Raw genomic sequence first — 23,670 nt, forward strand, 5'->3', positions numbered from 1 at the left:
TCACAGAGCAGCAATTCCCCGAAACTCCCCCACTCAACTCCTTCAGACTAGCCAGCAGCAAATAGCAAACACATCTGCTGGGCTCATTATATGAGCTACTTCTCAGATAAATGCTGTTTATACATACATTATGATATATATATATATATATATATATATATATATATATATATATATATATATGTGTATATATATATATATCTCTTCCTCATCAAGAAGAAGAAGATGAGGAAGATCTCATATATGTAATTTTGTTAATCATTGCCTTTGCATTTATTTATAGTTTTCTCATAGCCAAACCAAACCTACTGTATGTCACAACACACGTCTTTAGCATCTTTAACAGAACTAGTCTGTTTTTTTAATTTAGTCTTTTTTCATATTCTGTTCTCACATGTTCCATAAAATGTCCATCATTTTACTCTCACTGATCATGTCAAACATTATGCACAGGACGTCAAATGTAGTTTTATTTCTGGATTCTATTCATCGGACAGTTTCTTATTTTTACAGCAGTTGGTCCTTCGTAGTAATCCAGGCAGGATTCGTATCAGTAGTGAAAAGACTGCCATCCAGTGGCATGTAGTGGTATAACAGCAGAAGGGATTTTGTGGAGGGAAAAAAAACAAAAACAAAAAAAATCAAAAATTAAAACTGTGGTACTTTACATATTCCTTGCATATTTTGGTGCTCAAATAGATTTAGCAGATGTACCTGACATCTATGTTCCATTTGGCTGGGAACTCAACAGGCTCAATGTGATCATGTTTTATCAACTCTGAACTTAAACTTATAGCATCTCACAAAAAGAAATGATAGACAAAGAATTTCACTTTATTTGTTCCATCACAAAAGTCTGGCTGATGTCAGGAATAATGAAACTATCTGTCCGTTGCATTTTAGCTGCCTTGAAATTCTGATAGCATGGAAAACCGAACTAGACCAGAGGAACAGAAAGCATACAGAAAGCTCAGGTTTTTTCAAACACATGTTCAGATCCAAGCATGTTTAAAAATATCAAAGAAATATATAAAAGCAACAGGTTACAGACAGTCTGGGTATGCTGGAGTCAAAGCAAGAATGTGATTTAAAATCTATTTATGCCTCACTATGACAGTTTTCTCCAATCAAGCCATAAAATGTTTACACACCCCTGTTAGAGGATTCAAAATTAGACAATGAACCTTTTATGTCTTTAATATAATTTCCAATACTTCCTGTGCAGTTCAACTGCTAAACCAACACATCTGGTGCATTTCACATCTCCAGAGGAACACCAGTGAAGCTTGGTGGCGGCAGCATCATGCCCTGGAGTTCATATTTCCGTGAATGTGGAGGAATTCATGAACAGTTTTAAATATCATTCAGTTTTCATGCAACCCCTCCAGCCGCTTATCATGAAGCTGGAGATGAAAACTGATTTTACTTTTTCAGCATCACACAGGGTTCAAGCAGATGTTCAAATAAATGTAAAAAATTGCTTCATAAGAGAAAAACTTAATATCTGGCATCAGAGAGCAGAACTAATTCTGACAGAAAACTTGTTGGGTCACCTGAAGAGATCCTCACAGTCTGAAAACTGATTTCCTCTCCAGCTTGTTTTGCCGAGAAATGTAGAAACTTTGTTGAAAAGTCATGTGTAAAATCCATGCAAGCTTCTACCAAAGAAGGATAAATGCTGAAATGAAAGCAAATTATTATTCTAATATTGTGAACACTAGAGGTGGGCGGAAAATTCTGTCCAAGGTTTTTACAAAATAGTTCAAAAGAAACATAAAAACAACTTAAGGTCAAAAGTTTGATGATATATCAAGCCTACATAATAAAAAGTATCCATATTGGTATCAATATCAATACTATTGATGTGGGACGTGGATTTACTTTGTTTTGCATCAATAACAAGTAAATAGATTTATTGACGTGTTTATTCAGTTAAATTTATAATTTAGAACTGTCACATTAAAGGCTGGGAAGATTTTGGAATGATTTGTTGGTCTGACTTTTTCTTTTCGCTCTAAAAGGGTCTGCACACTTTGTGGTCTGTTGTTTTTTTCTGTGCAAATGTAGAAAGGATATTTTCTGTAAAACTGAGACAAGCTCTCAAAAGCCTTGAACACGACGGTCAGTCTGAGGGCCCTCAGCTGTCTGCAGCCGTTTGGAGTCCGTTGCTGAACGAAGTACAGAAAACAGAACAACTAAAGCAGACACAAAGACCAAAACCAATCTGCAGATCAGATGATCTGTGTCGTTGATTCCAAGTGAGTGGCGGCGACAAGCAGGATGAGGCGCGTATGAAGAGGAAGAGGAGAAGGAGGAGGAGGGGGAGGAGGAGGAAACCTCTGAGTCAGGAAATGAAACTGGATCTACCTCGAAGAGTAACACTGATCACCCGGAAGCCACGTTAGCAAAGCGTTCAGGGAAGCCGCGGTTTGGCTAACCGCTCTCAGAATAGACAAGTTGAGCCTCTGGTGCCGAGTGAGAAAGCAGGAAGCATCAACAATCAGGCCCGCCTTCTTTAAACTCCCCTTCACTTCGGCTTCCTGTCTCCACTGTGATCAATAATCCCTGCTGCCGGACACTCCCTGCTCAGCGGGCCGTCAGGTCGGGCTTCGGTGGCGGCTCCAGGCCCTCCGCAGCTTCGCTCAGCTCATCTAGCAGCTCTGTGAAGGCCGGGCGCCGGAACGACTCCACCTGGGAGCAGCAGAGACAGGAAGCTGCATCAGGCCACAGTCTGGTCAGATCTAATCTGTCACTGCGCCAGTATGAACCCAGACCATTCATCAAATTCATGATCTGTTCAAATGATTCTACAACACATTCTCCATTTTATTTACCTCATAATTAGCACATAAAAATACATAATGTATCATTTCACACAGATACCGTAGCACCATTCATTAAATCCGAATATTACTGAAATGTCCATTTATTTAAGGAACTATTACTGAATATTCAAAACAATAAATGTAAAGTAAGATAAAATGACCTAGTTTGATCTGTTAGGTACCACAATACATTTTACTTAATGTGCAGTTAAGTTGACTCTCAGCTGCTGTTTTAGTTCCCTTTTTTATGTCATTTCATTTTTTGAATTCAATGAATTCAGCAGACTGGTGTTTTCCAGCTTACATTTCTGTTAATAATCACAATGATTTTGGGCTTGACAAAAACACGACATTTAAAACTAGAATATTATGTCAGACCAATAAAATAAACATTGTTTATTACAGAAATGTGGTTTTAAAGGTCATTTAAAACGTTATTCCAAAAGGTAATTTTCATCTGACAAACAAGCCTTGTCTGAAAGAATACTCAATTTCTTCGATTGGACTGTTAGATTCAAAGTTTGCATTCAAGTAATTGATTATTCTGACGATTAATTGAATAATCAAGTTAAAAAAATGGCACATTCTGCAGACATTTCATTTAATCATTAAGCCTTTTTATACATCATCAGAAGTAAAGAAAGAGATGCAAATGTTCTTTGGGTAGAACATATTTACAAGCAAAAGTTTTTCCTTATCTTAAATGCAAAATGTTTATATTTTTTGTTCAAATTTGGCCTAATTAAATCCTTATAAAAGGATGTAGAAAACACAGAGAATTTTATTGAAGGGTTTCATGTGTGTCACTGTAAAAGCTTGTTTGTAGGAATGAGTGTGTTCATGGGTGTTTTGTGGTGTGTGTCTCTGTGTTGTCCAGTAGTGGAGTGCAGACCTGTCCATGGTGTCCCATTTTAATTTAAGTTCCGATCCGGAGCAGACAAATGATCATCTGACTCTTTTCTTTCTCTCTGTTCCGTATGGAGAGTTTCTTCCATCTACATACCATGCAGCAGCTGGCTGCTAACTCCAGGAGGCGCTGTGGGCAGTCAGGAACCAGCTCACCGAACGCCTTCACATCCAGCCCATAGTCCTGAAACACACCAACGCTATCATCACTATGGCCACGCTAAGGTCCAGTTGTTACAGTGAAACATTCATGTCTGTGCACCGCTGGATAATCCCTACAGCTGGTGGTTCTGGTTCTGGTCTCTACCTGGGTTCTGGGGAGGATCTCTGGGTCGGCCGGGATCCTGGCCAAGATTTCACACAGAACGATGCCGAAGGAGAAAACATCCACCTGAAACAAGCAGCAGACTAATGTCTACAACAAAAAGCTCCACATTTCCATCTGTCAGTTAGGACACTAAACACCTAGTGGAGGTCGAGGAAGAAGGTGTTCAACAGATGACCAGGATGAGTTTTCTTTCACAGTGCCAGTGTTGACATGGACTTCATATGTTGTGGAATATTAGAAACGCAGAAAATGTATCTCTGGCATTACCAGTTTTTAAAGGCTGCGAATGGCAAGTGTCCACTTCGAACAGAGCGAGTCGAGCGATCATTTCCAACACATTGTTTAGGCATCAGAGCAGAAAGAGCTACATATCTATCGCCTTGGAAAATCTAAAAATACAACTTAAATTTGAAACATGAAAGCATTTAAAGTAGAAAGAATCCAGACAGGAAGTTTATTATGAATTTTGTAGGCCATATCGTAGAGGCTGTGGGTTCCGAAGCTTCATTAGTAAGAGATCAGACAGGCAGTACGACATGGCTGTACATATCATGGCATGAAGATTCCAAACAGAGGACGGCAAATTTGACCTAATTTCGTAGTAAACATAAATTATTTTTGCTTCAGCTTGCGGCTGGCACAGGTTGTGATAAGTCAAATCCGAATCCAAAATAATTCCTAGATATTTATAAGTCGTGACAGCAGAAGGAGGTTTGGTAATGAAACGCCTTTTTTTCTACGTGAGAAAAAAATACATACACACATTTTTTTTCTTATATTAATAGTCAAAAAATAATTATCTTGTAACTAGCACTGAAGTTGCTGAAGATCTCCAAGTAACTGACGATTTGAATATCTGAATCTGAATATTTGAGCCAGACAAAAAAAGCAGCTTCCTCATGTATTAAAGCTGCAGTACATAACTTTTAGACAGAAAATATATTTTTACATATTTTGTTGAAACTGTCACCATGTTATGACGGTTTGGTATGAGACACATAATCTGTGAAACAGTTGAGCTTCTGCACCTTCTCCCTGTGATAACTAGAAACAACCAATCAGAGCCCAGAGGCGGGTCTTAGAGATGTCAATCACCCTACGTGTGACTCTGCTTTTCCTCCTTTTTACTCCCCCTATGCTCTCTGCTACACTGCAGCTAGCAGAGCCTGGGGTGAATGCTCAGGCTAGTTAGCATAGCCACTAATGTGTTGGATAAACGGTTTTTCTGTAACGGTACGTTGTTTCTCTACCATTAGCACATTTAGCAGTGAGTACATGAGATTGATTGACAGCATGAAGACCCTCCTGGCTCTGATTGGTTGTTTTTGGTCAGGAGCGGTGCTTTGCTTCAGCAGACAATAGTAGCTCAAGGAGGAAGTGGAGGAATTTGAGCTTTTACAGATGATCTGTCTCACAGTACACTGCAACAACATGGTGACAGTTTCAACAAATATGGAAAAACAAAAAAAAATAGAAAAGCTACATACTTCAGCTTTAAAGTATTGGAGTGCTTAAATGTTTTTGGGAAGGTCATTAATGTATAATAGAAATCGCATTGGGCCCAGCACGCGATTCCCAAAGAGCAGGGATATAAAGCTTCTAGAAAGAAAACATTTATAATGTAGAAAAGTTTAAAAGAAGTCCAGTTTTGTCACATGAGGAATGCTTTAACTTCTGGCACATAGAACTAAAACTCCTTCCTGGGAAATGACTGAGCACTCACTTTGCGGTCGTAGGGCTCTCCTCGGAGCATCTCGGGGGCCATCCAGAAGGCCGAGCCCACCAACGACAACTTCCTGCCGGAATCCTTCACAGGCAGCTCCACCACTTCCCTCGCCAACCCAAAATCTGTCACCAAGGCCTCCCAGCCCCGAGGAGTCACTCGGACCAGACAGTTCTGGAGGGACCGACGAGAAGAGAACCGCAACATGAGAATCTGACAGCAGAGGGCAGCGTATATGTACAACTTCAAAAAAATAAAAGCTTGATGGATTCATTATGTCATCGTTAGAGACAGATGTTTTCATGGAGCTTCACATTTATCTGTCATCAAGGTCTGACCGGTTCTGACTGTCAGAACCTTTCAATTTCACTAAATAATTGAACCGGACCACATGCAGAGGCCAGACTCAGTGGGCCGCCATGGAGCAGGGAAGCCTCCAATTCACTGATCAACTCTTCATCATGCATTTTGCTCTTTAATAAAAAGCAACAGCTTTTAATGGAGACAGAACCTGGGCTGTTTACAGTCTGCAAGCAGGAGGTGTGATGACAGAGAGGCACAGGAAGTGGGAGATATGATTGCATAACATTAAGTGGTCCCAGATACGTGTGATGTCTAATTGGAGCTTTTTATGTGGATTGATGGGTGAAAGCATGGTTCGCGTGGAGCGCTCTGTGTGCGTACACATGATGTGGTTGGAGTCTGGCTCAGATACGAGAAACCTCTTCCCTCTGCTAACCTTTCATTACGAGGCCTTACGGAGGGAAAAACTTCACTTCAAGACCTGAGCTCTAAATTTAGCAGCTTCGCTTAGTCACTTCTTTGGCAGGAGAATCAACAGCTTTGGAGACAGAAATGGAAAGAGCAGCAGACAAAAGGAGGAAACCCGAAAGCTCCAAAGAGGACGGCGACTTCTCACACCGTCACAGAGTCAGGAGTCATTTCAACGTCACGAGCTGCATTTCATTTACAAACGTGTGCAAAACTTTGTCAACATTCTGCCAATGTCGGAAAAAAACACATTTACACAACTGCAGGGTTTCATTAAATAAGAAATGCAATTAAAATCATATGGGAATAACTGACAACTACTTCCTGTCGTCATCTCCTTCATGGCAACATCCAATTGTTGATCATGTGACTTGTGTGATGCAAAAACGTGTTTCCATTGCAGTTTTGCAAAAATAAACTGGTTTCCACACAGCCAAACAACAACCTCATCCCAAAGCTTTTTATTGAAAAACAAGATTCCAAAATTGTCATGGTTTCATAAAGCAAATTTATTTTTGAAATTTTAAATTGCAGTCTATGGAAACACAGCTATTGACATTTAGGAGTTTTGAAACCATGTAGTCTGAAACTTTATATATTTACCAGATGATGATCAGAACTGGCCGATTTTCTAGCCTGATTAGCCTCATAGATCTGGTTAGTGTTTCGTTTTGTAATAAATGCACCATAACTAAGCATTATCAAGTCTAACAACACTCTTCAGTGTGGATGCTACAACTAAAAAAAGATTCTGAGGCAACCACTTTCAAAATCATTGAGGTAACAGAGGTGAACACAAGAGACTGAACTAATACTCAGGAAAGAAAATGTGGTAAAATATTGTATTATTATTGTACAATAATACAATATGACATATTATTGTATCTGATAAAATACTGTTTTTGCTGCAGGAGCTGAAATCAGCTCAAAAGTACTTGTGGGCCCAAAAGAGTAAAAGTCAATGAGTAAATGTGGTCCTAGTTACTATGACAACAGAAGGAATCTCGGAAATCTTGGAAAAGATGATCACTTTATGTTGCATCTAATATATTTGTAAATACATTTTGACTGAAAAGTCAAACTTTTGTCAAAATGTATTACATTTAGTCCTACTTTGTGGTCATAAAATCAGTCCAGGGGCCACAAATGGCCCTGGGGCCCCACTTTGAACACAATGGTTTAGACCATTTTCACTTTGTCTACAGAAATCCAAACTTTCTATCCTGTCTGGTTTTGTCTTGTAGAGGTTTGACGCAAACCAACAACTCTCTTGGAGAATTAGACTGGAGCCAAGTGAGGAGCCACTGGGTGACAGCCAACAGTCTGCAGTTAGCAACAAGCTATTAACATAACAACAGAGGCTGTCATGATGTTGCTTTGCATTTCTGGTGGCTTCTTCTGGAAAGCCTGGCAACCGGAGGAGAGACGGCACCTACACGCAAGCTCACCCACGCAGCAATTTACGGAGGCTCTTCAATGCCTCATACTGTCACTGAGAATAAACACGCAAACGGAGACTTCCTTCGATGTACAGCGAAGGGTCAATGCTGGAATTAATTCAGGCAAAATGCAAAACAAACTACAAACATAGAGCTGGATAGATAAAGACCCCCTGTGCAAATATTCACGTCCGTGTGCTTATTTCCAGTCTCAGAGCTGAAGTCATGCTGCGGGCAACAAGTGTATTATTTCCTCAGCAGATGGTTCACACTTGTTTCTCCTTAATTTATACAAGAACAATCAGGGAAGAAATAAAAGAGCAATATTTTAATCAGAAAAGAACAAAAACGTCAAGATGCATCAATTATTTTCTGTCACGGTTGCCACGTTCTGTAGCAAAACCTGGGTACATGAAGAGGAAGACGCGTTTAGGTCATGAACCAGAACTAGTGGAACATTACACAAAAGTAAGCCCAGCTGTTGTGTAATGTCAACTCTTAATTAAATAGACAGTATTCTGTTCAAAGAACTGAAAATGTGTCTCATAAATACAACTGAACTTGTTCAGAAATGCAGTAAAACCATAGAAACATGAGAATACACATAAAAATCTGCTTTAACAATAACTTGTGAGAATCAAAACAAAACACACGTGAAGAGAGAGGGGTGTGTGGATCTAACCCCTAGTGGTGTGAAGGGGTGTAGCAAGATCATTAACCTTTTTTTGGGACTGCAATGTGATTCATGAACCTTCTGAGTGTCACACTGTTAATCACTAACTATGTTAAAGTGCTAACCACAAGGGTTCTCTCATTTCTTTAAAGGACTCTGAAATAAATGGTATTAAATTCTGATATGTTCAAAACACAATGTCAGAATTGATTTACTTTTATTAGCAAAAACATAAAATGGAATATTTTCAAAGCTTTTTGTCATTAGCGCCACTGAATAATGGAAGCCTAGGAAACAATCTATGAACCAGTCAAACCAGGACTGAGATATTTTAAGTAGGACTCGGACTTTACTGCATTCATTTCGATTAATTAATTACATATATTTAAATTATTGTTAACAAATTTTTAACACAGTTAATGACATGTTGTTTTTTACACACAAAAGCCCTGAACTGGAACCGTATTGTGTTTCTGTTGCGCCTGAAAATCTGACAGTTTGTTAGTTTGAGTCCCCAATAATTTTAAGATGAATGCAGATTGTTTTAAATTGTTTGTTATTTATGATACATTTTATTCTAAGTAAACTGAAAGTGAAATTTATGATTTTTAATAGCTGGTAAATAACCAATCAGTTCTTGTCCTGTCTGATGTGATGACACACCACCAGTCATTACTTCAGGACTTTTTCAGGTGTAAAAAATATCTCCAAAACCCAGATTGCTGGACATCGTCTCCAGTTTTGATAACAGAACTGCCTGAGTTCTGGTTGGAGGTCTGGTGGTCTCACCTTCGAGTTCAGATCTCTGTGGTAAATGTTCTTGTAGTGCAGGTAGATCATTCCTCTGCTGATGTCACAGGCCAGGTCCACCTTCTCTCTCCAGCACAAGGGAACATCTTTCCTGGCCAGAAGCTCCTCCAGGCAGCCGCCGTTTACGTACTGAAACATGCAGCCAGTATTCAGGTTAAGGGCTGCGTCAAACAAACAGAAGTTTACACCTAATGGGTGATGGACATGCAACCATAATGAGCACTCATACTTTCTATCTAACAAGCCCTATCATGTCTGACCCTCTGGGTCCCTCTTATGAGTCCAGAGGGAACAAACATAAGGTTCATTGGACCAAGTGACCTAACCCACTGCACGGGTAGATCTTGATGATGTGGATGTTTTCACTAACAGGACTGTGCGGCTCACTTCTGGATCACAAGCACACCACTCTAAAAAACCTAAGAAAATCAAGAGGATTTGTCACTTTGGACAATGGAGTCAAACATGTGAGCTTTTGTCCAGACAGAGCCCCCCATAACTCTCAAACCTTCATCAACAGTCGCCCCTGTGAGACGATTATCCGCTGTCTGGCAAGTAAGGATGCACCAATTTATCTGCAAGCCGATTTTCATAAAAACTTTCTTTAAAAAAATGATAAAAAGGAATTCACATTAAAAGTAAGAAACTAGAATGCATTGGTTGGACGACAAGCCTCACAGCAAACAGTTTCATAGTGATCATAGCATATCAGATCAACATTTCTTGTTTCTAGTCTTCATAATAGACAAAGCTAATAACAGAACTTTATTTACGGCAAACAAGAGAAGCAGAAAGCAGAACTGACCTCTAAGATGGGGTACAGTTTGTCTTCTTTCACACAGATACCCAGATACCTGAAACAAAGGAGGCATTTTATTTGTGCCTTTATTCCTGAGCCTGTTAACTCAGATTTGGCAGTTCTGACTTTTGTCTATCTAGTAACTATTAACATATCATATTGTCACTTTTCTAAAATAATGGCCCATGTCATTTTTTGCCAAAAAAGATTTTTTTGTTTTTCATAAATCATCTTTAGGCAAAAAGGTCACCTAGGAAAAACATTATTTTAGACAGCTGACAATTTTATAAATACACTGGCTTGTATTTTTTTGAAGAAAATATGTATGTATGTTGTCTGAAAGTTATGTTTTTGTGTTTGTCATCACTGCAGAGATGGATAAGGGAAGGAAAAGGCCACATGTAGAGAGACTGTCTCAAACTACGTTGCTCTCAGTAGACTAAGGAGGTTTTAGATGGCAGCTTTACACTGAGCCCTGCTTGTTGTAGCTTTGGCTGAGCAGAGACTGGGAAGGGCCGGTGCTTTTACCTGACAACGTTGGGGTGAGAGAGCTTCTGCAGCAGGCTGATCTCTCGCACGATGCTGTCTTGGTCCACATCATTTTTGTAGATCTTCACTACCATCACCTTCCGCGTAGTGCTGTGAATCACCTGAGAAGCAGCGGCAAGCTTTAGACAGAGGAAACCCTTACTGTTTGCTTTCTGAAAGCCATCTCAGTAAACAACAACTATTGATGCACCTCAAGAAAAATGAAAAACAAAAGTAAGAACAAGAAGGATTGGTTAAAACGTGGATTGGTACGACTGAGTGAGAATGACAAACTTCACTAAGTTGTAGTTACATTTCCAAATAACTGAAGCAGGGAAAAAAAATAAAGTTAACTGTGAGGAAGAATGATGAGGACGAAAAGAAGAGGCTTTAAAACGAAGGTGAGAAAAACCAGTCAAGACAGAGAACAAAGGCTGCTTCTCAGCCAAGTTCTGCCTGGACAAATTCAACCTCTAATTATTCCAAACAAACTCCTCAAACTAATTCCAGCTCATTTCATCAGCAACATTTCTGACAGCTTGCTCTCCCTGTTGCTGCGCAGCAAAATGAGCTTTAAAATGAGAATTATGTAAGGTGGGAGAATTTTGTGCCCACACAGTTTCTAAAGCTGGTGGGCCAATCACAGAATGGCAAGAATGTCCTTATTAAGAGGCTCAAACAAAGCCAGCTTTGATGGCAGCTCAGATGTAGAGCAGCAACGTGTAAATCAGGGGGGAGGACGGCGAGACGGAATACCTTGTAGACTCTGGAGAAGAATCCGCTCCCGATGAGTTCAGCTCGGAAGTTTTCCCAGAACTCCAGTTTGCGTACGGCCGTGCGGAGCTTCTGCCAGCGGTCCACATGGTAGTACCTGTCTGACGACTCGCCGTACAGGGTGGGGCTGCTGGGCTCCGAGGACGAGTCCACATCGCACATCCTGGAGACGTCTGCTGGGAAAAAGAGAAACACGCAGATGTGGGTCATCATGCGCGTACAAAACCTCTGCTGCACAGCACGCAAAATTACAAACAGGACGCTAAGTACACCAAGCAAAGAAAAAAATTATAAAAGAACAACATGTTTAAATAAACTTAGTTTAATTATTAGTTTTGTGACAATTTGAAAAACTGAGGATTCACAAGTATGTCGGCAAAGTTACTAGGGCCCTGGACGTGTGAAAAATGAATGTAATTTAGTTTTATTAGCATTTTACTTGATCAGATGTCTTGCATGTTGAAGCAGAATTTCCACTGCAACTAAACCGATTGAGGCGTCACAAAAGAAGACAACCAAAAGGGCAATTTATGCATTTATCAGCATGAAAGCGACCCTGGATGAAAGAGAAGCTCATGAAAGGCCCGGCCTCACAATCCACTTATTAACTGCATAGATGAGGCAAAGTGCTTCCACTCTACAGACAGAAACAAAGGTGCTGCATCATGTGAGGTTTAAAAAAAAAGCTGAGGTGATCATTCACCTCAGGCAGAGACTTGTAGCTGTGGTTTTTTATGGTAGCGCCTTAATGATGAAGGGAAACACTACGTCTCTGGATAATATTATAAAATATTAAGTTTTATTCAAAAGGTTTCAATCTAAACTTCAGCATGTCTTTCCACCAATACATGTACATCAGCGTAGATGTTTAGTGAAATTTATGTGTTTGGTGCTTGGATGGTTCTGAGTCACCTGGTGACATCATAATGTAGAGCTGTGTATCATCTGCATAGTTATGGCAGCTAATATTATTTCCTTTTATAAGCATACAGATACTGAATCACAGGGGTCCACATTCTCCACATGTGACTTCGATGAGAAGCTACATATTGAAACAAAGAAATCTCTGTTCCTTATGTATTATGTATTCTTTAGTACTGGACCAGAGTCCAGCCCAACTCTCCAGTCGTTTCAATAAGATGTCAAACGCTGCACTGAGGTCCAACAGAACCAGCACTATTGATATTCCACAGTCTGTATTCATATGGATGTCATTGAGCACTTTGACTAGGCCATTCTCAGGATGGTGGTGAGTACAGAAACCAGACTGAAAGACATCAAAGCAGTTAGTTATAGTTTGAAAGCTATCTAACTGTTTAAACAGCTTTTACAATAATTTTGCTGATGAATGGAAGGTTGGAGATCGGCCTGTAATTCTGCAGTAGGAAAGTTAAGGAAAATTGTCGGCATGACATCAAGACTTCAGAAAGAGGAGCTTAATTAATAGTTTTTATATTTAAGTAGTTGAAATTGAGTAATTTTTTTCTGCATTTATTATGTCACAGCATAGTATTGATTTAGTGTGGATGTGCAGATTAATCTACTTATTTTTTTTATTTTCTGTGGAAAAACGTTAGCAAATTCATTGCAGTCATGTTTGGTGGTTCGGTCACAGGAGGGTATGTGAGCCTGTCAACTGTTGCAAATAAATCTCGAGTATTGTTAATGGGTTTTTTTATGAATTCCCCAAAGAACATTTCGCCTGCATGTTTTAGTGTTGAGTGATAGCTTTGCTCTCTTTCTTTGTAGATTTTATAATAAACGTGAAGTTGAGTTTTACACCATTTACGTTCAGCCCAGGACAGTTTGCGCACGTCTCCATAGAGATTTGTTTCTACCAGACACTATCTTCAACTCAGTGGAATCAATGATAGCTGAAACTATAGAATGGGTGTCACCTACCAACACATCTATGGTTACAGCATAAAGGTGAGGAGGAAGAGAAGATTTGATTAAAAGTTTCTGCTGTATTGTCGGAAAAAGAACGTTTTGAAATAGTATTTGTTTTGCTAAGTGAGTCAACAGCGACTGTACTTTCAAAGATAACAGAGAAATATGTACCTGGAAAACACTCAGGTTATCTTTTGTCTGATTAAAATGAGTTGGAGTACCTAAAAGATTTTTTTCACAACACTATATTTCTTTGATTATTCTCAATAAACCATCATTTTCCAGATTTTTTTCCATGCTACTGTAATTTTCTTTATGACTGTGCTGAATCATTAGTTGTAGCTGAAACTTTACTAATAATTGTTCTCCACTCAGGTGAGTCCTGACCTGCCTTCATCCTGACCTTCGCTCGGCCACAGTGAGCTGGCGTGACAGCAGAGAAGGTCAGACTCTGTTCACGCTATAGTCACAATGACGGTGGTGGAAAGCGCACGCTGACACGCTAACACGCTAACACAATCAACAAGCTTTTAACAATCAAGTCGGCGGACTCAACCCCAGCTATTCATGCCGCTTTTGTTCATTTGGCTTCAGACTAAACAATTATAGCTGAAATGCTGTCAGAGAGAAATGCTTACAGTGCAGCCATTGAATCTGCCATTCTGTGCCTCTCTTCTCTCCTTTGTTTCATCATTTTGCCTGCTTTTCTGTCCTGGCTGTTTTGGTCTCCACTTTTGTTTTTGCTTTGATTTCTTCTCAAGTGATAACTTTTTGAACTTTTGTTTATGAAGGACAAGATGCACACAAATGTTTCATTTTTCTGTTGTTTCTGTTTGTCATGTTAATATGCTAAGTAGCGCCTGCAGCTGTATGGCTGTACACACTGTGCATATCTTGAGATTTTTCTCCAAGTAAAAAAAATCGGAGGAATTATAGTTATTGGATTTTTTAACCCTCTTTACTATTAACAAAACTGTGAAGAAAAAAGCTATTTTGTGTCAAAACATCTTGTGCACAACCCACATCTGTGTGAGTTTGTGTGGGTGGGCACATGGCCGTCCTAAACCTAAGTCCCATTGGTCAGTTTACTTTTGTTTATTAGGTGGCTTGGTGGTCCTTCTGTAAGCTAAATGTGAATATGCAATGAATCTAGCTAAAAATGAATAACCAGCTTGTCAACCCTCCCGCAGTCCTAAGAGGCGTTGAATGAACTGTTTACACTTGTGTGGTTATGGCAGGGTTGCCAGTTTAACAGCTTTTTTTCTGTGGGGGGTTTTGCGAACTGAAGAGCTGATGGGTCACTCGGTTGGCCAACCGTGACATCTGCTGTGCTCTTCCTGAGTATCACGCTAAAACTGCAGGGGAGTTACACTGTGCTCTTCTAGGTGCATTGATAGTTTTGTACCTACCCTCTCTTCGTATCCTGAAGTGACCCCTGAATATGTTATTAATTTTTCAGACACCAGTAACTTTTTCCAAATTCAGTACTATGCATTAACAATTTTTTTTAATGGAATCCCCTAAAAACACCAAGAGGTCAGAATTTAAAGGCGTCAAACTTGAATTATATAGGTATCAGTAATACTGGTGCTATTTTTACCGACACCAAATATTTAGCATTGCATTCCTCTAGTGTGAACAACGGAACCTACTGTTTTCTGTTTGTGCGGCTAGTTAAATTCAAATGAATGAACCTTCTAAAAAGAAAATAACAGATTAATTTCCAAACTGACAGAGCAATATTTCTAAATTTTTTCTCCACTTCTTCTCTTCATCCAAACATGGATCTCTAACACCATCTCTGTGTCAGAAAATTTTCTCGTTTTGAAAATCTGGTTCACTTCATACTGAGGTTAAATTACCGCCAAGTGGACTCTAATTGGTTACATGGTGACTTCTGAGGGCAATAGTTTGGGCCAAATTTTATTTAAGGTTGTCAAAGCAAAGAGGTATGGACATACAGTACATTACTTTAAATTAATTTTTGCTCCACTTCACAGTTTAAAATCCCAACAGAATACATTAATGCTTTGAGGCATTGGACGGCCTGGCAACAGCTTGAGCTTTCTGTTTTTCTTTTCTTTACAGACTGAGTGGGAAGGTTAGACAAGCAGAGAGCAGTGAGCTTGACCTGTCAGGGCAAACAAGCAATACCAAGGCCTTCAGAGACCAGATGGTGACTTCCTGGAAAGGCTACCACAGCACCCATTAAAGTTCCACTGCCAACACCAAAGCAAGACTATTTTCCCTGGAGCTAAGTATCCATACATGTGGACTATGCAGAGTCCTCATGCGTTTTACTTTAAAGTATGTGTCCTGTTTGAAGTGGTCAGGGGACATCGTGTCATTAGATGATGTCAGAGTGGTTGAATCTAAAATTCTCACTGAAAGTGATCATGATACAGGTCACGTGTGTGGAAAAAAAAAACAACTAACCTGTGTCTCGTTCCACCTAGAAGGTGTAAATAATACCACTGACAAATGTAGCACTGCCTGACTGCCTGACTGTCCTCAGGCAAGAAGCACAAAACAGAAAATGTGGACTCTCAGGTACATACTTCACCACCTTTTCTTAGTTAAGACACTGCAGACTGAAAACACCCAGCAGACCTAGCAGTATAACCTTGATTCATCTACAGCCATGCAGCCTCAAATTCAAAACAAAAAATGTATCAATCCCGGAGGGAAATTGAATGTTTTAACTCATATCCCACTTTTTTTTAAGGAGTCGTTAGAGATGCTGATGTCTGTGGGCAGGAAGGAGCTCCTGTAGCAGTCTGTAATACAGTGTAACCAAAGAAGCCTATGTCTAAAGACACTCTGTTGTTGTAACGCAGTCTCATGAAGAGGATGGTCAGGGTTGTCCTTGATCTTTTTGACTTTATGAATACTTATTCTTTGCATCATAATCTCCAGAGGTTTTACAGTCTTCCCCAGAACAGAACCAGCTTTCTTCATCAGATTGTTAAGCCTTTTAAAGTTCTGTTGCTGCTACCCCAACAGATGTCGACAGAAGACAGTGCACTCTCCACAGACGAAAAATAATATACAAAGCATCTTGCTGTAAATTCTCTAGGATCTAAACTTCATCAATAAGTGAACTTTGCTCTGTCCGTTCTTGTAGACGGCTGTACTTTTGTGTCTTCAGGCCCGTCTGTTGTCCAGATGAACACCGAGATATTAATACCAGAACTCAGTACTTACTAATACATGTTTGTTATATCGAGCATTGTTATAACAACTGAAGGTAATATAGTCATTGTGCTAGTCATGATTGTGCTAGAAAATGAAGACTATGTAGCTAGAATAATACTGCATCTTTAAGGTCTATGGTTGTCCTCTTAGGGCACCTGCAAAAGTGAGGCACCCTAGTTAGAGTTCCAAACCACTGGCTCATTTTGTTGTAGAGCAACATTCATTCAGTGTACGCTAGCATAGCTAGCATACAGAGTGATTCAAAGTGGTCATGACTCCCAACCCAGAACAATATGTGAGTGTTGGACTTTTCAGCTCAGCTCCTTCTCCACCAAGGTGAACCAGAGCACTGTCCTGAAAACACAGCAAACTCTGTAGACCAAACGACATGTTCCATGAGAAACAGGGTACCTCACCCAGGAACAGAGGACGTTTCTTGAACCAGGCCTGGGGTTGTGAGCTTCCTAGTAACTTCGTGATGGTTCAGTTCTTAGCTCCTGGGAGTAACTTGTGTTACTCCTCAGTAACACAAGTTATGTACAGGCAAAAGTGAACGGACCAGTCAGGCATAACATTATGACCTGCACTGACACTGGTGCTGGTGATTGATGCACTATGTACTCAGTAATTTGAACTACAGTGGTTTACCTGTTGGATCAAACCACATGGTTCAACGTATACTCTTCATCTGCATCAGTCACCAGTTGCAGACCGGAAAACCTCATGAGAACCGAGGTTCTGGAGATGTGTTACAATTTGTCAACACTCAGGACAGTGATCTCAACTAGATTTAAAGGGCATTATTAATAAAAATGAATTATTCTTATTCATATTAATGTTTACTTGTTACCTTGTACATCCAGTTTAGGTTAGGTTTAGATTAGGTCTCACCATCTGCATCTCTCTTAGGCTACACCATTTTGTAATTTCTCTTCAATGTTTTCATGTTTGGTGAGTTAGACATGAAATAATTCCCAGTCAGAGATTCCAAAACCCTAATGAGGATGGAAGCATTTAGACACAACTCTATTATGGCTGTAAAATGTCCTGCTCTGTGGTACACCAACTAATAAGTGGTTGGTGTTGCAACCCAAGCTCCATGGGAGATACAACAGTAGAAGCTATGGGAAGGGAACGCAGCAGGGATACATTGTGGGAATGTTTGAACAATTTAATTTTGAGGAGATTATGCTAGCTACCACACCCCTTAAATCAGTTTTCAAGCCAATCAGAACCTTAAGAATTAAGAAATAGGGAGATAAAGGTGGACTTTAATGATGCTTTTGAGATTTCAGTACTTTTTTCTGAACGTTGCATATTCAGATTTTAAGACTCAAGTCCTGCATTTAGGAACAATGTCCTGCAACTTTTTGGATGTTTCCGAATTGAATTCAGTTCAGCTCAGTTCAATTGAACTCAAAGGGAAGTTGCATTTTGACAAAAATATCAATGCATAAACTCAATAAACTAAACTGAATCACAGAGATAAAACACACCATCTATACTAGAAACTCCTGTTGTTCTGTTGGTGGCTGTAAACATCATAAACCACAGTGTTTTTCCAAATGCGTTCAGGCCTTTAGGGAATCTGAGACTGTCCACCCTGGCAGCTTCTATCTCTGTGGTAAGGCAGCGGTCTAAAAAAACAGGCAGATTATATTACACAACAGAGTGACACCCTGACCGCTTTGAGAATGCCAGCAGACAGAGTGTTTGGGGGTGGGGGGTTTCCAGAAAAGATCATTTCTCTCTGATAAACAATACGTCACTTGTACAAAATGGTTGAGTGGGATAGAAAGGACGTCAGAGGTCAGGAAAATTGCAGAGACCACACAATGTATCGCTATTCCTGTCAACAGCTTCTCACCACTACGACAGCCCAGAACTCAAGCCAAGCTGCAAAGTTTGTCGAATTCATGCCATGTAGGAAAAATCATTTTTCATAGTGAGGGCTAGTTCACTTGGTATTGGACCCAATAACCATTACTGGATACGATTTCAGGCTGAGGCCTCTATGCACACCGCATGGTTATGTGCAACCAGTGACATCATTAATTGTGCATAGACAATTGTTTCAAATACAGCAATACAAATAAAATACCTAAGTATTAGCATATTACTGGTGGACCCTTTCTAAGAAGCCGAGAAGTCAGTTGAGAAGGAGAAACATTTATGATCTTTGTTTATTTAGAGGGATTACAGTTCTAGTAACTGAGGAGAAAAGTCCAGAACTCAACACAGGATTAGAATGGAGAGTCAGAAGACAACAGGGAAGCTAACTGGAACACCGAACGCAACTTTATGTTTACATTAATATTTATCTGGCCCTAGGCAGAAAAAAATTGGAAACAACAGAAGGAATATTCAAAGTGTCATGAAACCAAAGAGGCTACTGTTGGTTCTAAGCATCATTAATGGGAATTAATGGGGAGATGATGAAAGATGATTACTGAAAACCATAATTTCCTACATGAAAAGGCCACATAGTTATGAAAAAGGAACTCGGGGTCTGAGCGGACGGCAGGTAACAGGACACTACTCTGACACACAGTCTTTGGACACGTTCAGACATGCTGGATGCTGAGGAAAATACATCCTATTTCAGGACAATGCAGAGCTAAACATATTTGCAGTACAGTGCGTTCATCTGCTTAAAGCAGCATTTTATCCTGATTAAACACTCAGAGCAGGTGGTGAGACGGCTGTGATGCAGAAACATCAGGCCCTGTCCTTTAACTAGGCCTTGGTTCCGGGTCAGAGAGTTGAGAGGAGCTGAGCATCAGAAGCTGACCTTTGGCTGCAGTGGAACCATAAACCTTAAAGTGTTTCACAGTAATTTTGTGGTAAGGACCAACACAAAGTAAATATGCAAACTTTGACAGAAAACTAAGGGTTTTCAAACATGAAAAAGTGAAAAAGTGTGATGTCCAATTTAATCCTCCCACTGAAGAGGATGAAAGCTGAAACCAGCTTTCAGAGAAGTTACTCTTGCAGGTACTTTGGGGTCTTGTGTATGTCAACAGACTAATGTGCACAAGTTTTAGATTCTCACTACAAACAGTATTTAGCATATGGGTCAAAAATGTATTTGATTTAAGTTTGGTCTCATCTGACGTTCTTCTAACAGTTAGCTGTAACGGCAACGCTGGTGTGTTGCCTTGATTCTTTCATGCAGATTTAAGAAATCTTTATTTTCCTGTGGTATTTTGGAGAAGCCATTCTTCAACAACTAAAAGCATTGGAGTGCTCACTCAGAGTATAAGCACAAGAAACCTTCATTTTTAAATTCCTGAGTTCCTAGGATCACCCTGGAAATGCTGGAGTTTATTTTTTAAGAAACTCCAGCAAAAAATTTAAATTTATATATAATTTTAAATGACATTTTATTTCCTTATGTTTGTTGTTTTTTTGTGGAAATAAACTTTTGATTACAAGAGTTTCTGGCTTGATAAATGTAATAAATGGACATCCATCAATTATCATACACCCTCATCCCTAGTGGGGTTGCCAGGGGTGCTGGTGCCTATCTCTCGCGGTCAGCAGGCGAGAGGTGGGGTCACCCTGTACAGGTCACCAGTCCATGGCCAATAAATGGACCTTAGACTATTTTATTTCGAGATTTGTTGGCTCTAGTGGCCTTTATTTGAGAGTGGTTAGGCAGGAAAGTGGATAATGAGAGAAGGGGGAAGACATGTGGCAAAGGTCACCAGGCCGGGACTCGAACCTGTGATGTATGCATGGAGGAGTTGGCCTCTATACGTGGGTTGTGCTTTGCCCCTTCACCACCACAGCACCCAAACCTTTGACTATTTTAAAAGTGTCTTTGTGGACCTTTAAGATTTGTATTTGAGTAACCCTATCTCTCGCTCATAACTTCACTGAATGAAGTGACAAGTCATGGATTACACATTTTTGGACCCTTTAATTTGGATGAAACAACTGAAGTGCAAAACATTTATATTTATTTGAATTGTAGCATTTTAATCTAGCCATATTTTCAGATTTCCTGTCAAAGTTAAACATTTGTTAACTCAAAACCGTGGTGAGCCTGTAGGTGACCCTATCACTGGGCTTAGCAGGTTTTCTGAGGGAGACCCTGAGTATCAGAATAACTGTGGCTGAATACAAGTGAAGTGCACACCACACTTTTTAGATTTTATCAGTAAAAAAATTGCAAATCATTATCATTTCCTTCTCCGTCACATTTATGCTCCTCTTTGTTTGGCCTGGTATACAAAATCTGAGAAAAAGTGACAAAATATTTAAAGGTCTGAGATGCAGAAACAGTTTTATAAACCACTGCAGTTTAAGGAAAGGCTGGAGAGCGTGTGAATACTTAAGTACTTACTCCACTGATTTAACATATTATTCATGTGCATCCTGTAGGTGGTGGGGGAAACCACAGGTCTCTGCAGAAGCTGAGGAGGAACGACATACAGTACATGCATCAACAAATGAGCACAGACACACGACCACGAAGCTACCTAACACACAGCTGGCAGGCAGACCAGTGACAGCGAGGGAGCAGGGAGGCTGACAGGCACGTCTGCACCGTCACAACGGAGATGAAATGTGTTAATACATGAAAGAGACAAGGGCAATGTCTGCAAAGCTTCTGTTACAGTTCAGTTTGAGTCCTGCAGCAGTGGTTCCCAGCCCGGCTTCATCACACCCTCACAGCACGGCTCGGTGACAGGAAGCGCTTTCATCACGCTGCTTCATCTACCCAACTACCAAACTAACAAGAAAAAATCCAGCTTTCACAGAGAATAAGGCAAATATTTGACTTCCATGACAAAATTAACTGTTTCCTATCCTTGTTACTTTCATGCATGTTTGAGAACCCCTTTAATCTCCATGGCGACCACTCAACTGCGCAAAACGCCCGGGTGGACCTAGCCCCGCCTTTGAAACGTAGCTCCTCATCAGAGCCTCTCCCTCACATAGCAGCCCTCAACCACTCAGATCCTTCAGACTAGTCAGAAGGAATTAGCAAACACTTGATGAAACTGCATATCATACAGGCTACTACTCAGTGCAACGTTGGTAAAAAAACAAACAAACAAACATTGTTTAAGGGAGTATTGTGATCACTTCCTGAAGGTGAAGTTTCAGAAAGAGCAGGAGTTTTTAAAGAGACAGAGGCCCAAATTAAAGGCATTAAATGTAAAAGTCAAATTTCTTTCAGGTCATAATTGATATATGCAGCATTTTTATGACAACTGGAGGTAATAGTTACTTGATTGTGCTATAAAATGGCACTAACACATAACACTGCCCCTTTAGACTGCTTAAATAAAACTACAAATCTAAAGAGCAAGAGAGAAGAGGAACAGAACAGTCAGTTAGTAAGATGAAGGATTTGGAATATTAGTCTGGTTAAACTTTGCTATGATCCCTTTTACATATTCAATGCTACAAAAAAATGTTGATCTAGGTTCGAAGAAGAAGATCTGCACTTGAGACCAAACTTGCAAAGAAGGAAGGATGTTGCCTTGCTTAGAGGAAGCTGTGGCAAAGACACACAGGAGCAGTTTGCAGACATTTAAAAGTTTCAGAGTCATGCACAAATATAAAAGACTAATAAATGTTATTCAATAAGGTCAGTGTCCGGAGGCACAATCTGGGAATTCTCTTTTCTCTTTCCCCTATGGTTGAGCTCATTCAGATGGTCCATGGGAGCCACTGCTGAGCAGCGTGTTAACTGGTCTGTTCTCCTCTGCATCTTGTCAACTCACTCCACTTTTCTTCCTTGTTGGAAATAAAAGCCCAAAATTAAAAGTTGCACTCCGCGGCAGAGCAGACTCACCTAGAATCGGTCTCTGCTCCGGGTGCAGCTTCAGGAAGATGAGCTCGGCTTCAACGTGCAGATGGGAGCGTCTCCTCTATCCGCGGCAGCCCGGTCCGTGTTTCCCCCCAGCAGCGAGCAGGACGGCGCTCAGGTCCCCGCTGCTGACTCCGGAGCGGTATGTGCGGCTGACGGGCCCTCCTTCCTGCGAATGCATGCCTCTGCGGTTGCCTAGGCAGCGGCTTCTCGAGAAGGTCGGGGGATGGAACTCCGCCCACACGGAGAACAGGACGCCGGCGCCTGGGGGCGGGCAGCTCGGACAAGTGCGATCAGCGGGTCTGAGCTCATGGGAATTCCTTCGACGTCGATCATGTTCAGTTCCAGGTTAGAAGATTTGAATAATAATGTAATAATGAAAAAAAGTTTAAAGGAAAAAAAAGTCTATGCAGAAAGAAATGTATCTTGTGCTGTAAGGTCAGCAAATCTGTAACAGGAGTATTAAATGGTAATGATGTGAAAAAAAAATAATAATAATAAAATAAAATAAAAAAGAGAGCAAAAAGAAAAAGAAAGAAAAGAAAAAAATAGAAGTCATGCAAAATTAGACTTTTTGATGAAGTTAAAACCATAAGTTTACACACACCGTCTAAAACACACATAATGTAATCAGTCAATCTGACCTAGATTACTTTGCTTTAGCTCAGTGAGAAATCTGGATGAGTCGAAGCTGCGGCTGTTCGCCCTGTAATTGGTGGGTTGCGGTTGCCGGTTTGGTTCCCTCGTCGTTTTTGACCTTAAGCAAGACACTCCACCCACCCTGCCTGCTGGTGTTGGTCAGAAAGCCTCGCGTATCAGACTTGGCCCAACTGTTGCAATCAACAGCGAGTGAATGAGCCCTTTGAGATTTCAATTTGATATGAAGGGCATTATAAATAAAATAAATTACTATAATTTATTTTATAATTTTATAATCAGCAAACAAAATTATTTTTGTTTGTTTAAAAGCCACAGTTAGAGAAAGAATGTTTTATATATATATATATATATATATATATATATATATATATATATATATATATATATATATATATATTAATTAATTAAAATACAAAATTGTACTGATTAGAATCAATTGGAATGGAAGTGTAATGGATTGAATTGACTTTTTGTAAAGATGGCATGTTGTCAATTTGTGCAACATGATTAAATTGAATCAAATTA

At 40.0% G+C, this 23,670-nt stretch overlaps 1 protein-coding gene across 4 annotated transcripts; it reads right to left on the minus strand.

Annotated features, from left to right (window-relative positions):
- Positions 1-813: 813 nt before the first annotated feature.
- Positions 814-22,685, minus strand: LOC114154919 (dual specificity testis-specific protein kinase 1). Of its 4 annotated transcripts, none has more exons than XM_028034409.1 (10): positions 22,471-22,685; positions 21,010-21,079; positions 11,559-11,749; positions 10,803-10,924; positions 10,281-10,329; positions 9,455-9,604; positions 5,783-5,956; positions 4,039-4,122; positions 3,829-3,915; positions 814-2,691 (listed from the first exon to the last, which is right to left on the minus strand). In XM_028034409.1, the coding sequence occupies exons 2-10, from the start codon at positions 21,038-21,040 to the stop codon at positions 2,587-2,589; spliced, it is 993 nt and encodes a 330-aa protein (XP_027890210.1). In that variant the 5' UTR covers positions 21,041-21,079; positions 22,471-22,685; the 3' UTR covers positions 814-2,586. The 4 variants fall into 4 exon arrangements, with proteins under 4 accessions (XP_027890210.1, XP_027890209.1, XP_027890211.1 ...); XM_028034408.1 differs by having other exon boundaries at positions 11,559-11,752; XM_028034410.1 differs by lacking the exon at positions 21,010-21,079 and having other exon boundaries at positions 22,471-22,684.
- Between the last annotated feature and the right edge of the window lie 985 nt (positions 22,686-23,670).

The sequence above is a fragment of the Xiphophorus couchianus genome, chromosome 12, assembly GCF_001444195.1.
Source record: "Xiphophorus couchianus chromosome 12, X_couchianus-1.0, whole genome shotgun sequence".
Lineage (NCBI taxonomy): Eukaryota > Metazoa > Chordata > Actinopteri > Cyprinodontiformes > Poeciliidae > Xiphophorus > Xiphophorus couchianus.